General features: G+C 32.4%; 1 protein-coding gene across 1 annotated transcript; it reads left to right on the top strand.

The window, feature by feature from the left end:
- The first annotated feature begins 6922 nt into the window (after window positions 1-6922).
- Window positions 6923-7816, top strand: LOC133202907 (uncharacterized). The gene has a single exon (XM_061338769.1). It carries the CDS (start codon window positions 6923-6925, stop codon window positions 7814-7816), a length of 894 nt encoding a protein of 297 aa, XP_061194753.1.
- Window positions 7817-16342: the final 8526 nt, after the last annotated feature.

The following is a 16342-nucleotide window of genomic DNA, read 5'->3' as shown; positions in this document are numbered from 1 at the left end:
TTACAAGAAATACATTAATGGAGTGTGTAAGATATTTACACAATCGCTAAGAGTGTCCAGTATTTATAAATGATAAATAAAACTTAGACTACATGTATATATTACATTTTGTTTTGAATATGCTACCGCTGTGTATTATACATTCATCGCGCTGTGCAGCATATCGGCATGTTTGTAACAACGTCATTTGACAAAACTCTGTGTCAACGAAATGAGCACCCGTAGAGTTAACGTCCTTTTGTCAGAGATAATTGGTAAATATACATTTTGAGTATAAAGATATTAGACTTGTCTTCTTCATTTCATTTCATTTCATTTTATTCACTCACACCGACATCAGTGGTACATGAGGTACAATAAATTAGTCGTCATAATTGTGACAAAAATAATAAATTTAATTATGATACAATAGCATAAATGAGGGGCATATACATATGTACATAGTATAGCAATAAACATACAATGAAAGAAGAAAAGAAGAAAAAAAAAAATGGTATGATAACATTTAAATTATGGAGGACAGACGGTGTCGTTTATTTTAGATATAAATATACAAAGGTTTTTTAAAGTTTTTAAGTTTGTCGTTGACATAATTTCAGAAAACTTAAGTGTATTCGGCGTTTTACAAAATCTGGGATGTAAAAGATTCTTTCTGATGCTGTTCAATGTTTTACATTCTAGGATGAAATGATATTCGTCTGCTATTTGCCCTGTATTACACAATTTACAAACTCTTTCATCCAGTGGAATATTTAACCATCTACCAGTTTCAATTGGGAGGTGGTGGTTTGAAGTTCTAAATTTTATTAGTATTTTTTGGAGTTTACTAGGTAAAATACTTAGATATTTTTCAAATCCAAAATCACTCTTAAAAATTTTGTAAATTTGACCTTTTGATGAATTATTTATATCACTATGCCATTTTTGAATAAATTGGTCGCTTAATCTTTGCTTCACTGCTGCAAGTACCCAATTCCTGTCAATGGGACTTTGTTCATACCAAATGTTGGAGAACCCACAAGAGGTTAAAATTTTATAAATGAAATCTACCCATAGGTTTTTTGGACCTCCTTGAAAATATTGAGAACATAGATATTTATACAAAACACAAACTATTTTGTTTTCTAAAGAATTCGGGGTAAGTAATTTTAACCAGTAGGAGATCATTCTTGTATAAATATTAATATACAATGGGAATCGCCCAGTCTCCCCATACACCATATACGAGGGCGTACTACTCTTTAAATGGAAAATATGTTTTAAAAATTTTAAATGTACACGTTCAATGATGTCGAGATTTTCATAACCCCAAATTTCACAGCCATAAGTCAAAATTGGAACAACAACTTTATCAAAAAGATCTAACTGACATTCAATTGGTAAGTTAAATTGTCTTATCTTCCTTATAACACCATACATTGCTTTCTGTGCTTGTTCACATAAATGTTTTTTGGCCTTACAAAATGAACCTGAGCGTGAAAATATTATCCCAAGATACTTGAATTCTTTTACATTTCCAATTGCATTATTATTATAATAAAATACCTTTTTTGACATTGGTCCTTTAGAAAACACTAGAATTTCTGTCTTACTAACATTAACATTAAGTTTCCATTGTGAACAATACAAATAAAAATCATCCAAAGCCTTTTGCAGATCTACATCTGTTTCAGCCAAGATAACAGTATCGTCTGCATATAACAAAATGAAAAGCTTAAGATACACATATAATTCTTCTTCAATAGCGTCAGTTATGCTTTGTAAACCAATAATATTTCTGTCCGAGAGAAACTCTTCCAGGTCATTAATATGATGATAAAATATTCGGTGCTATCCTTTTATCTCTGATAATCATATACATGATTTATAATGTATTTACAACAAATATTTGTCTTTTCTGTTGTTCTCACAATATGTATATCTGATTTGTAAATATTACTTTTTTAAAATTAAAATTTTATACTTTTTTCTTCGGATTAAAAATATGTCTTTAAACCCCCCAAAGTATTTTGGACTATTGTTGAAATACTTTAAAAAGCCTCAGTATTTTTTTTTACGGACGTTTGATGCTTTACACCACTCTTTACTTGATTATGTATGATTTTAACTACCACACAAAACGTGTTTAGAGGAAAAAAATATCCACAGCACTGTTGTGTTAGTTGAAAAGGAATACTGAAAATAATTGCCAGTAATTTTTCTGCTATTTCCATGATAAATAATTCAACAACCCAAGAAAGAAAATACAGTATATTAATCTCAAGTATTAATAAATCTTCATGAAGGTATGCAACATTGTTTTATTCTGTTTTTATGTAGTCCTTATTAAGTTGCTTAGCAGTCAAAAACGGCAAACACGCGTACATCTTAACATAAACTTTTCTTCCAAGTTTCCTAATACAAGTATTACACTGTTTGCTTAACATTTCATCGGCGCTTTCCTGTCCATTGCTAAGAACGTTTAATTAAGGTTTTTGCATTTTTTCGCAATATCTTGCGCACTGCACACACAATTTTAAAGCACAATATACCGAAAAATTAGTTTTCCTATTTGAGTGATTCGTTGAAAACACAGCCACCACGTGCCCCACATGTACGTACAGTCGCAAACTGCCTTTCCTTGCGAATTATTTACATCATATTTTTTACCCATATTACAAGTATAGAGTACAACACAAGTATAGACAGTCCATGAATGCATTCCAGTCTGTTACTAATTGATACTAGGATGCGAAAATCCATTTTATTGATAGCTCTCTGCATGGTGCAAGGGTGATAATAGGAAGACTTGTTTTTAGTTACATTGCCTGAAATAAGGGTCAAGAAGAAGAAATAATAGTTTATATGGATATAAGTCATATAGAACGTGCATATGTAAGTACATTGTAAATCAATTTTATGCGAAATTTTCTACTAAATAACTCAATTCCAGTTTGAGTTTTAAATACTTATTAAAATCCCATCTGAGTTTTAAAAATATGCACTTATTCAATCACTACATTACATATATATGACATATAATAAACCGTTTTTAATTAACTAGAGTATTTGCGCCATAGATGCAGCAATTGTTAGCTACATTGTACACAAGTGATGAATGCCGACACGATTTTAAATGAACTACAATGTTTAGAGATAAGCATGACAAGAACCGCCCTTATCTACTAACAGTGAATTTTCGTACAATGTACATGCATATCAGACATCTTTACCTTACTAATTGACTCTTATAATTAGAACTGCACGTAACTCAGTATTACACTAAAATAGCCGAAAGAGACTCGGGGATTTCCAGTTGCATATTTTTAGAAAACCCAGTGGAGTTATCTAACTTGGTTAGTGGCGCTGGATCGCGAACGGAAGTAGATTTAAGATGACAGAAAGCGCTTTGCACTGCGCTTAGCGCTTAAAAAAGTAACAAGAAAAAAGGGAATACAATTTTTTTTCTTTGACATAAATTACGCTTTTTATAAAATCCAAGACATTATTTTGCAGAGTAAGTGTGTAAGTGTGGATTCAGGTATGACTGGAGAGAAAAAAAAATCCCCCCCACCAGCCAAAAAGAAAATAAATGTTATTACATTGTATAGGAGAAGCCACCTACATGTAGCCCCCTCTCTCAGAAACTCGAAACCCCAAGCAGCGTTAACATCACTGCATGTAAATATTATCGTGCTCGTGTTTGAGATGTGATGGAGGAGCTCTCTCTCTCTCTCTCTCTCTCTCAGAAAAAGCAAAGGCGTGCACTTTTTGCATCGTGATTTCAGGTTATTGAAGGCTACGTCTGGACCTTTTACGCGCATCAGTCATATTTTTCGAAGAATTTATAAATTTGGAAGTTTTATCCGACTTAAATCCATTTTCTTTAGCAGAACAAATACCTGTATACAAATCATGGTGATCGAGGCATTGCTTACATTAAATTAAATTTCGCGACATTTAAATAAGACATTGTCTTATAATTAACTGACAAGGGCTAGGATTTTCGATAATTTTACCCAATGTCAAAAAGAGATTTAAACTTACAATTTCTATTTTAATAGAAATGTCTATGAAATACTGTACTATATCAAAATATTTCTAAAAAGGGGCTTAACGAAAAGGTGAGTGTATGGAGAGGACTTCGACCCTTTTTCCCTGGTATTTGGTGTCATATACATGTATAGAAACTTAAAACATATTTAATTAAGCATGGGGTATTTAACGAAATTCTGTTCATGTGCATATAAGAATCATTATACACCCACTCAAGCTTTTATGAATAGTGCTTTAAATCATGTGGTACTGTATAATCATGCACTTCTACCTGCCCAAAATAGTGTATTTTCGTCTTGAATTTTGTCTGAGCATTTTCTGCATAATGTAACCTTTGCAGATTAGCTGATTTCCCAAGGATTCAGCCTCATCAATGTCTATGTAAATGTCACATGGTTACTTGATGTAATTAATTATTGAAATTAACATTCTTATGTAATTACGTAAAATGGGTGTTAATATATTGTACCTACATGCGAATGTTATATAAAAGTCAAATATAAAAAAAACATTGATAACTAATGACAGTACATGTATATACTTTCCAGTACACAAAACGCAAAAGAGTTTAACATAATATCTTTCCCGCGAACCAGTCATGAATATGTAGTGTGTGAATAATTGCGTGTATAAATTCTAGACTGTTTGTTTTCTTAAAATGATAGTGAAAATAAATGAAAAAAGGTTTGCTTTTTTTAAAGATGAGAAACGATGAAATAAAAAGCACTGATTATAATGATTTATAAGTGTAATACAAACTTGCAAATTCCGACATATTACTTCAACAATAAAATTGACACATAAGGTGTATCTGTCTATAGGCATTCTACACTCTACAAATTTCACTTTTCCATATGTAATCGCACGTGTATTAAACATATTCTTTTTGATTCCTGACTTTTTGAAAGGCTTGCATACCTTGGAATTTGTGAATTTAAATAACTAGTTTTAGATTTTCTAGGAATTCAAATGGCTCACTGATAGCGTTTGAGCTTGAAAAATTAAAAGCATAAATTTAAATACAATGCACGTTTAATTATAGTTGTTCACAATGTACATATTTTCCAACCTGAAAGATGGAACTGCGTAAAACACAGTTCGTAATATCGATAAATACGTAAAACTCAAGATTTTTTAAAAAATATATAAACGCTTACATGTCTACATTTTTACACGCTGTGCAAAAAAAATGTAATTTGAGTCATAGGTGCCACGTAAAAAAGAAAAGAAAAAAAAATTCTGTTCAATTTGTTAGAAGTAATTTTTTTTTATCTTCCTTGATTAAATCTTTAAATAAGCAATGAATATTCTACATAATTTATTTGAACTTCCATGTAAGATCAAGAATGTTTCGATGATTCATTACGAAATGATTTACCAATTCCATTAACAACTGCAATTACAATACATTAGAATAGATAAAATGATATATGAAAATGCCATAACGAATATTAACAAAAAAACTGGTTTTCTTCCGTCCTTGCTCTAGTTTTTGCTAATGACAGCAATAAATTACTGCTGATCAACTCTTATTTAACTTCGTAACAAAATGCATGCATGATCAATGTTTAAGAGTATATTAACTCAATTTTCAAAGGTCACACTATACCAAAATAACCAAAACAGTACATACTTGAAGATGTACGACGTCGAAATTAAATATATGCATTATCAATGGAGTATATTAACTCAATTTCTAAAGGGCACAATTTACCAAATTAAGTAAGTTTATAAAATTGATGAAAGGCATACATGTACGTATTAATTAAAGGGTATTTTTGTAATTTCTTTATTGTTCCATTTATATAATTATATATATACAATTTGACATAAACAGTAATGATAAACTTCATTATTTAGTTACTTAACAGGAATTAAGAGGGTATACATGTACATGTATCTGAATTTTTTCTCTCAAGTTAATCATTTAATTGTTCTTTCGTGATGGGAAATTAAGATGGGTGGGGATAAACTTGACCTAGACTGCATTTTGTTTTATTAATACAAATCAATTTTTTCGTCTGCCATATTGAAAGTTTGATGGTTGTATTTACAATATCACAACTTTATTGTGGCACATACCCATCAAGTAATAACAAAAATTATTATATGAACACAAAATTTTACATAAGGTATATTTAAATTGCATTAATGATCCCAGATAGCAAATAATGTGATAGATATATTATTATATTTTTAAAAAAATTCCCTAAAAAGTTAAAAAGGGATTCGGTCTTTTATTCAAGAAAAATACAATATTTGTTTCCCCCTGTGAATATATAGCATTAAGAACGAGACCTCTCATTAATTTAAAAAGTTAGAAATATTTTTAAAAAATTACAACAATTTACTGTATGACATTGATGACGCCACAATAAAATGACGTCATAGTAGTCATATCCTTCATTCAGAGACGTCATAATAAAGTGTCGCTATCACGTGACTCATCGTTAAGGAAAATCTCGCCTTACAAGACGGTAGATTTGCTACTTTATACTGAGTTTTTTTAAAGCATCCGCAAATTGTTTCAAGGTATGTGTTTCTTTATATGCATTTTTTTTTCGAAATACAACACAAGCTTTTATAACATATGTGGATATTGATTAGAGAAAGATATCACGATGTTAGTCTATCAGCATAATTTGAGAAGTTGAGCGGAGGCATATTCTTGACCAATTTCTTCCGATAGAGATAAAATTGAGAGATAAATAAATCCCAAAATGTCGATCGGCACCATAATTTCTTCTCTTTATTGTCCCTGATGTTCGATTATTATTTAATAATTTTTCTAGAATATCATATACATGTATACTTTGATTAACAAACAATATGACTTAAAATAAGTCCTAGAGATACATTAGTTCATGTCTTTCTTATTCTGTTCCAGATGGGAAGAAAAGAAAAGAAGAATAGAGAGTTGTTATTTATACATGACAAGATGTATAGTATTATTCCAGACATACCGACAGCAAAAGGATTTCAAGAGAAGGAAAAGATCCCCAGTATTCAAAGGCAAAAACCACTTCCGCTTAAGGCCTCAGGCAAAAGTTATGAAGTTTTGCCTCAGGCAGGAGATATTTTACCAACTTCTCTTTGCTCCGATACCGCTAGACCTTACCCAGGCATCGACACTAACATCATGTCTGAACCTAAAACCAAGAAGTTGAAGGCTCCCCTTGCTTGTCTCGATACGGAGAGAATAAGGGAAAAAATTGACAAAGCCGAAAAGAAGAGCAAAAAAGCGAAAAAGAAAACGGCTAAGCCTCCTCCAAAGGAATTCTATCTACAAATAAATGATTCCAATAAACAACACGAAAACACATTGTATCAGATGCACGTTCCTCAGCCTCCATCCAGTCCAATAGATCCGACAAAACCAAGAAGAATTGTCAAAATTCGGCAGTCGACCTCGTGCCGTGTTCTAGACATTGGACAGTACAAGGGTTTTATGAACTCAGTTAAATTACAGCAAAATGTACACTACAGTAAAGAATATATGCATCCTGACCAATGCGTCACGTATTTGAATCATGAGCAATATATGGAGCATGCAAACCCAGCTGAATATGCTGTATACAAGGATCCCAATCCAGTCATCGGATTTATGAACCCAGGCAAGTACAATGGATGTCCGTCTCCAACTGATTACGCGGAGTTCATGGATTCCAATCTAGTAATGGAACAAATAAATGCATTTCCTTACTGTGGATGCTCGCCTCCAACTGAATTCGCTGGATACAGAAACCCCAAACAATCCATCGGATACTTGAATCCAAATTAAACGAATGCATTGTGACAGTTGATCCACAAATCGGGTTCACTGCCCCGGAGGGATTTTACGGATACGTGAACCAGGGCCAACATAGCATTACAACAACCCCTGCTACAACGTTCCAAAGAAAACATACCGTAAAAAGGCATTCAAGGAAACACCTGCACGTCAAAACAACACCATCGCAATAGACAGCAATATAAACATTTGAATCTCTGAAGCAAAAGTACTTCGAAATTTTTGCGTCAGCTCAGACGATAAGAAAACTGCTTTCGATGAATCCGTTTTTATGGGGATATGAAATTGATTCTGAGCGAGGCATAGTTGATTTATTTTCTTCGATATGATATATTCAAAACAGATTTGCAAATGAATTCGAAACTCACCAAAAGTCAAGTGTATAATGTACTGCTTTATTGGTCTCACAGTCGCGCTACAATATACTCCATTAGAGCTATCTGGATTTCTAAAGAAGACTGTCTTCTACTTCTTAGTTAAATATTTTTAATTTTGCAACACAATTGTATTATTTTCCTTTCTTTCTTCTAATCCCCTCAAGATGATTTTGATGATAACATTATTGATAGTAACACTTTTTTGATAGATGACTGATAAGAGAGAGAGAGAGAGAGAGAGAGAGAGAATATTCATACAATTATTCATCAGAAAAAATAATCTTGACGTCCAAAATGAACATTTTTGGTGAAAACTAAAAAGTACATAAAATTTTGAAAAGACATACACTTAATTCAAGTCAATGAATGCATAATTATGCTGTCCTAGTAAATCTAATTCTGAAAAAAAATATCATGGTGGGCGATCTGGAATCCTTTTTTAATTAATATAATTTGAAGGTCCTTTAATATATGTATTGAATTATATAATGAAGTGAATCCAAGTTTATCACGCCAATATTCTAGATAAGAAAAAATGATGTATTGTTTCTTTTCCGAAATGCTACACTCCGTACTTGGTTGACATTATATGACCGATTTCGTTTGACTGAATTAAAAGAATTTAAACAATTGTAACAAGTGAAAACGAAATATACTCAACTGACTAGTATTTTCTTTCCTTCCTCAAAATTGAATAAAATAATGCGAACGCTATCAATTTTTGAATGAGTGAAATGAACGTTTGTTGATTCTTGAACCGTAATATTGAAAAAAAAAAATCACCAGAAAATCATTGCAGACAAACAAATGCAAGCAGAAACAATTACTAAACCAAAACAAAATAAAATTCATTATACATGCATTATTTAAATTATAACCAATGTGTAATATGTACATTTATTTTTTAAATGAACAAAGCAGAGTTGTCTTATAAAAACCTTTGTATCCATTATCCGCTTTTTGTTGTTGTTGTTTGGCTAAATAAAAAAAATGCACTCTGCATACGACAAAATGTGTTTCAAGAAAAAAAAATGCACGAGAATACGCTAGGAATAAGGATGATAAAATTTATTTGGCATAAATAGATTGTTCATCAGTCAGAAAGCACAGCAAAATCCCCCTATGTATTTCATGTTTGACTAAATGGTCTTATTCTGATCACCATTAAAAAATGTCAAGTCACCGTATTAAATTTAAAAAATAAATGAAATTATGAAGATTTATAAATGGAAGACACTTTCCTAATCCAGCTCAAATAATGTATGATGACCTTTTCTTTGTACATAATTTGCACTGCAAATATCGAGTTAAATACTTATATGTCTAAAATTGTGATGAACTGGTAAAGCAAAAAACATAAATATGTAAATACATGTACACGTAAATGAGAATGTCCCTGAATATCCAATAAACACAAAATAGTTTTCGTCTTTCATTAAGATTACAGGATGTTAAAAAATATATCGTTTTAAAATACAGTGAAGAACAGCATTAGTTTTGAGAAATACCACCAACACCACAAAAAATAAATAGATAAACTAAAATAAAATAAAATAAAATTAAAACTAAAATTAAAAAGAGAATGTAAGAAGAAGTAGGCCACATGATTGGAACTGTCGAAATGATTTAGAAATTTTCCAAGCTTCATTTACATAGGTACACATGTATTTTATTTAAATACTTCATAGTCTGAATTTTATTGCACACTCTCTTATAACAGAAACTGCATAAAGGAAGACCAGAATTACATGTAATGTTTGTGCTGAAAAATTATTTTAAAATGCAGCTAAAGGGAAAGAGACCACAAATTTTCATATACTTGGTACAGGCCTAGACTTATTGCTACACATAAATACTTATTGCAGACATGCAATCAGAACTTTTATTTTTTACATAAAAGAGCCACTTGTTTTTCTATTCTGTAACTCACATGCACACGACACATTGTGGACTGGGAATGACGTCTAAGCCATTCTACAATTTTAATTAACTTAAAAATATAAAATGAGCTAAACTAGTTGTGGAAAAAATGTCAAATATTAGTTTCAAATAAGATCAAGGAAATAATCTAGCTGTTTGAGAAAAGGATCCGGAATTTGGCTTTTTACCCTTTTTTGGATAAGGTGAAATACTGATTTTGGTTTTAATATATCAAAAACAGTACCTTTTTAAATTCAGTTCGACTCAAATTGCAAACTAAATGCTTACTTGATCCCATTATTCTAATAACCCATTGTAAATATGTATTTAATTTACAATTTGAATTACGTTGCTTGCAGTTAAAATATGCAAATCTGCGAACATGTAGCACACTATTGAGACACTTGTGAATAAAATGTTGAAGATTTATTTTATCAATTTTATATGAGGAAAGCGCGAACCTCTCCTGACGCCCGTGAATGATGGTTTCCTAATACTAAATATGCGTGACCACATCATCAAAACACTAAATGAAGTGATTTACAAGTTGAATTAAGTTACGCTCATATAATATCTGACATGCTGAAAACTTGAATAAAGTGCTAGATATCTGATCGACTGAAAAAAAAAACCGATGATTATATTTTGATGACCAACAAGTTATTAATTATTTTTGTTCAAATCTTGAGAAAAAGTGATTAGAATGTTTGATTTAACCACATAAAAAAAAACCGAATTCATTTTCTTGTGTTTCTAATGCAACCAGAGGACATTCCTGCAAATTGAAAAATAGTAAAGAGTGGCACATGCATAATTTAATTGTCGAATGGATATGTTGCAAACTATTTGTCATGTAACATATGAAAGTGTTGTAGTTTCGAAAGACAAACTTAGGTAATCAAAGATTACGAAGCTCTGACACCTCGACGAATGTTATCTATAAGTAAGGCAAATCTCACATCATATTTTTTCTAGATAGTGTGCATCCCTAAATCAATATCCATGCAAGTTTGGTTTAAGTAGGACTTAAAGTTACTTGGAAATTAACCTGCTCCAGAAACTCTAACCTGTTCGCTAATCAAGAAAATGTCGGTCAGTTCTAACATACACCTCAAGTCTGGAAGTGTCCATCCTTTGATGCATCATCCATGCAAGGTTACATAACAGCTATATAATTATAAAGCTACTCTTTGAAAATTACCCTGGTCACTCATCTCGAAAAATATAGGCCAGATTTAGCATCCAAAGCTGGTATGGACGTGTCCATCCCTAGATACTTAATTCATGCTAATTAGGTTAAAGTATAACAAAAATTCACTCATCTGGAAAATAAAGGTCAGACCCATCATCTGAAGCAGATTGGATAGTGTACATCCCTAGATGCATCATCCATGCAAGCTTGGTCCAGGTAGGGTTTATAGTTACTTGGGAATGGACCTGCTCCCAAAAATTTAACCTTGTCACTCATTTTGAAAATGTAGGTATGATCCAGCATCCGAAGCAAGTATAGTTGTGTTCATCCCTAGTTGCATCATCCATGTAAGTTTGGTCCAATTATGGCTTATAGTTACTTGGGAATGGACCTACTCCAAAAACCTGATACAGCATCCGAAGCAAGTGTAGTAGTGACCATCCCTAGATGCATAAGGATTTCTTTATTGTAAATATTTCATGTTTGTAATATCCTCTCTATACTGTTGTTACAAATAATGAGAATAAACTATTGTCCACTGTCTTTGATAGCAGGGCTTATTGTTATTTGGAAATGGACTTGATCCTAAAGTCTAACCGGGACGCCGACACAACGCCGACGCCTGGGGTATAGCGTAAGCTCATCTCGACTTCGTCGAGGTGAGCGTAAAATTAAGTTAATTGCATTGGCATCAAATTTGCATATATTCTTTTCTAAATGAGAAAAATTTCATGAGAAGTGGATAATAAGTTTAGATCGGCCAACATCAAACTGCGAATTGTAATGGAAATTGACGAGAAAGAAAATTTTCTAGATTTTGATAGTAATTGATACAGTAAAAATGTGAAAAATTGGAACAAGCACATAATTAATTGTTGAACTACACTGCATGTTTTTTTGTTATATACTCTGCATTGGGAAGAGTAGATTAATAAACATATTAGATTAATATAGTATCTTTCAGCATTGACTATTGCTGTCCATTGCAGTTCAATATGATTTACAAAGGCAGTTCAACAAAGAATTTTTTATATTTTTCTCCATTTTTTATTTTACTATCTGTTTATTCTATATGAGGTAGATTGATTTATTGATTGATTTTATGATGTTTTACGTCCAGTTCAAGAAATTTTCACTCATATAGAGACGTCACCATATACCGGTGAAGAGCTTCAAAGTTAGCACTCAGGGCCATTGAGCAGTTAGGGTTCTTTATTTGCCAACGCAAATTGTGACACGGAGACTCAGTGTTTAAGATTTCACCCGAAGGACCCGCAACTTTCACTTTAAAGTGCCGAGCGCTTCGCAAAGGAACATTGCTACCTATTTTTAATCGACTTAAGTCAGTCGTGGACGTGATTCGAACACAAGACCTTCCGATCACGGAGCGAGTGCTCTAAAGACTGTGTTACCGTGACGGTCTATATGAGGTAGACGTGGATTTCTGTTTTATATATCCTTTAGCACCCATATAATTTTATGATGTCAAATATGACATCATAACATTTTAAAAACTCTTGATTTCGAAGAAGATATAAAATTATCTCTTTTTCTTCTCTAGAATAATTATGTTTTATAAAAATATGATTAAAATTAAAGATTTTACAGGCGAATTCTAGGATATCGGCGAAATTGTTTTTAAACAAGGAAATACTATTTTTTCAAAATTTTTATGTTAGTTGTTTTTTAGCTCCATTATAGTTTCTGCATATTCTAATTTTGATCTAATATGGTAAGTTTTCATGGAATTTCTCGTAGTGGAAACAGAGACAGAATTAATTATCCTTGGCTCTTGTGAAAGTGACGTAATATTGTAAATTTTTTTCTTAATTGTTGAAATCAGTTCGTGTTTTAGATAAGAAAGGTGAAGATTTATATCATTTCTTAAAAAGCAGGTGCCCATCGTAGATAATTGTCATTGAAGGCGTGGAATAATCAGTCTGCTCCAAAATCCGCGAAATTAACATAGAATATACAAGATATATACAAGATTTATACAAATCAACAAGCCCTTCAACAAAACGGATGACCTAGGTATCCCAATTCGATGTCTACAAATTTATTGATATTATTCACCTAGGCCTCTTGTTTTCATAGGTCATATGGCGTAATTGATAAGGTAACGCATAATCAATGAAATGGGTTAGAATAGTGACCAATCTCAAAAACCCACAAAGAATACTAGTACAAACCTGTAAACAGGTCATAACACGCGGACCCCTGGAAATTCCAGAGATAGGATCAGGTGCCTAAGTGGATAAACATCCCCTGTCGACTGTTACACCCGCCGTGTGCCCCATGTATTTATCAGGTAGACGAATAATCCGTAGTCAAATTAAGCATAAAAACAAAGGCCTAACAATCAGTATGAAATATGTCAAATTGCGAACCAATAATAGGTTGTATTTGCTAATAACGTCATTACAACAACCATAGAATTTACAAAATGCTGACTTTAAACGAGGTTGTCGAAATCTCTGTTACATCATCTTATTTATCAGTAGCTTGTCTCGGTTTCAAAAACTGGTCATATTCAAAGTATGCTCTTGTGTATCGAATTAGCTCGGAGACATAAATATACAGGTGATAGTAGAATATTACTTCATAAATTAGGAAAGTTGTCGATTGAAAAATTGTTTGATTAATTGTATGTTGTTTTACGTCCCATTCGAGAAATTTTCTCTCATATAGAGATGTCAACGTCACCGAGACTTCAAATTTATACCTTTTCTCGACACTCAGGGCCATTGAGCAGTAAGGGATCTTTATCGTGCCAACGCCTCGGTATTTAAAATCTCATCCGAAAGACAGGCAACTTTTACTTCAGTACCGAACAGCTTGGAAAAGAAAAACTCCACATTTAGATATGTCGACGACGTACACGTATTATAAATTAACAATAGCTATTTCCATTCATATGTCGACACGATATATCCCAGTGAGCTTGAAAAAAAAGATACCACAGAGTCTGACACATCTGTTTCACACTTGGATATTGTACTAGAAAAAGGCCATACTGGTAACCTAACAACAACGCTTTATCATAAACGTAAACCTTTCAATCGTCAATTTCCCTTACTTATGCAGCAATATAATACCCTTATCACCTGCAGACGGGGTTTATATCTCTCAATTGATTCGATACGCAAGAGCATGCTCTACGTATAATCAATTTCTAAAACGAGGTAAATTATTGACAAACAAGTTGATGAAACAAGAATATCAGCAGTCTCGTTTAAAGTCATCATTTCGTAAGTTCTATGGTCGATACAATGTGACCTTGTCAGCAAATACAATTTAACATTAAGTCAATGCTGGCTGACATTTGTCATACTAATTGTTAGGTCATTATTTACACACTGAATTGTCTACGGAATTTTCCGATCATGACAAGGAGCACAAGGCGGGTGTGACCCGTTGGCAGGGGATGTTCACTCCTCCATGACACATGATCCCACCTCTGATGTTGTGCAGGTCTGTGGCTGCTCTTCTTCCAATTTGTATTGTTTTGATGGACTTTCAGCTTGAATAATGTTCGTTATCTCCATATTTCATGAGATAGATTTTTCAATGTTAAAACCAAGTAATTAACTCTTAATTCAAGAGTGTGCTCTAAGACTTGTGTACCTTCAAATGTACCAATGAGGATATTTTGATATTTTTGACGTTTTATGTAAAATCAATACAATCTGTCATAATTAACCCTACAAGTCATGTTTGACAATTAACATGAACCTTTCAAACCTTTCGATGAGCTTTTCTTGATTGTAATTTACGACAATCGTTTGAGTTTGTGACAGTGCCATTAACCTTAAATTATCCATATGTCAAAACTTAAGCATTCCATAGCCTTGTACACATAGGAGTAACATATAAATCGGGGTCTGCTTTATAATATTTACACTATGATAATAGTCACGTTGACGAAAATTCATGTGGCCTTTGGTATTTAGTGACAGACTGAAAATTGTTAGACGAATTTTAAAATAATAATTATGAGAATTTATTATTTTGGCGTCATTTGTATTTCAAGGGAATTTTTAAAAACAAAATTCCTACAAAATAAGACCAGAAGTATGTATGATATTTATTATGATGATTTTATCCATATAAATTGTGGGTTTTTTTCTTTTCCAAATTGCTGTATTTTTTGGAACCAACGCAAGTTTGCTCTACTTTTTGAGGACAATGAGGAAAACCAAGAACTGCACATTTGTAAAAATGATATTTTGAGAAAAAAACCATCAGAGTGAAGAATAAATGTATAAGAATGTCTGATCTGAATTTTATACATGTTAAGGTACAATGATTTTGAATGACGCTCGTTACAGTAATGTATTTCTGAAAAGAGTGCAGTTTGTTGCGGGACGTGGAGACCGGTCCTTAGGATGAGACCTTATAAACGGAGGTCCAGTGTCGCAATAGGTGATGGCACGAAAAAGATCCCTCACAGCTCAATGACCCCGAGTGCCGAGTATAGTTCTAAAATTTGCAGCCCTCCATCGGCAAGTGGTATAGCGTCTCAATATGAGTGAAAAATTCTCGAAAGGGACGTTAAGTAAACAAACATATCAATCCAAGAAACCTTCACACATAATTGTGAGAATGCTTTCCGAAAAATGAAGACTTTTATTAACAGATCATGTGACGATTATAAACTAAGTATTTTAAAAACCTTTCACTTAACCAAAAATTGAGAATTTGGGGAAAAAATATCCAGAAAGACGGGCACTGTGCACAAAATAAGGTCCTTTCACCTTACGAAAACCTTAGGAGACTTTAGCAACAAATTATACATATGTGATATGTGTAAGACAGACAGCCTAGATGACGTCTTACATATAGAAACAACAATTTTTGATGTTGATGCGAAGTATACATTGTACACAGTAAAGACATTGTATTGATTTACATGCATGTAAAACAATTAAACATGAAAAAATATACATGGATTTTACACTGTATTCATTTCTCTATTTTCAAATGATGTGCTGTTATTATAGTCTAATGCGAGTTCCAACAAAATAT

The sequence above is a fragment of the Saccostrea echinata genome, unplaced genomic scaffold (genome assembly GCF_033153115.1).
Source record: "Saccostrea echinata isolate AGI-Se365-2 ecotype Australia unplaced genomic scaffold, CSIRO_AGI_Sech_v1 ptg000047l, whole genome shotgun sequence".
Classification (NCBI taxonomy): domain Eukaryota; kingdom Metazoa; phylum Mollusca; class Bivalvia; order Ostreida; family Ostreidae; genus Saccostrea; species Saccostrea echinata.
The sequence above is the reverse complement of the archived record's forward strand: the minus strand, read 5'-3'. Positions and strand labels throughout refer to the sequence as shown.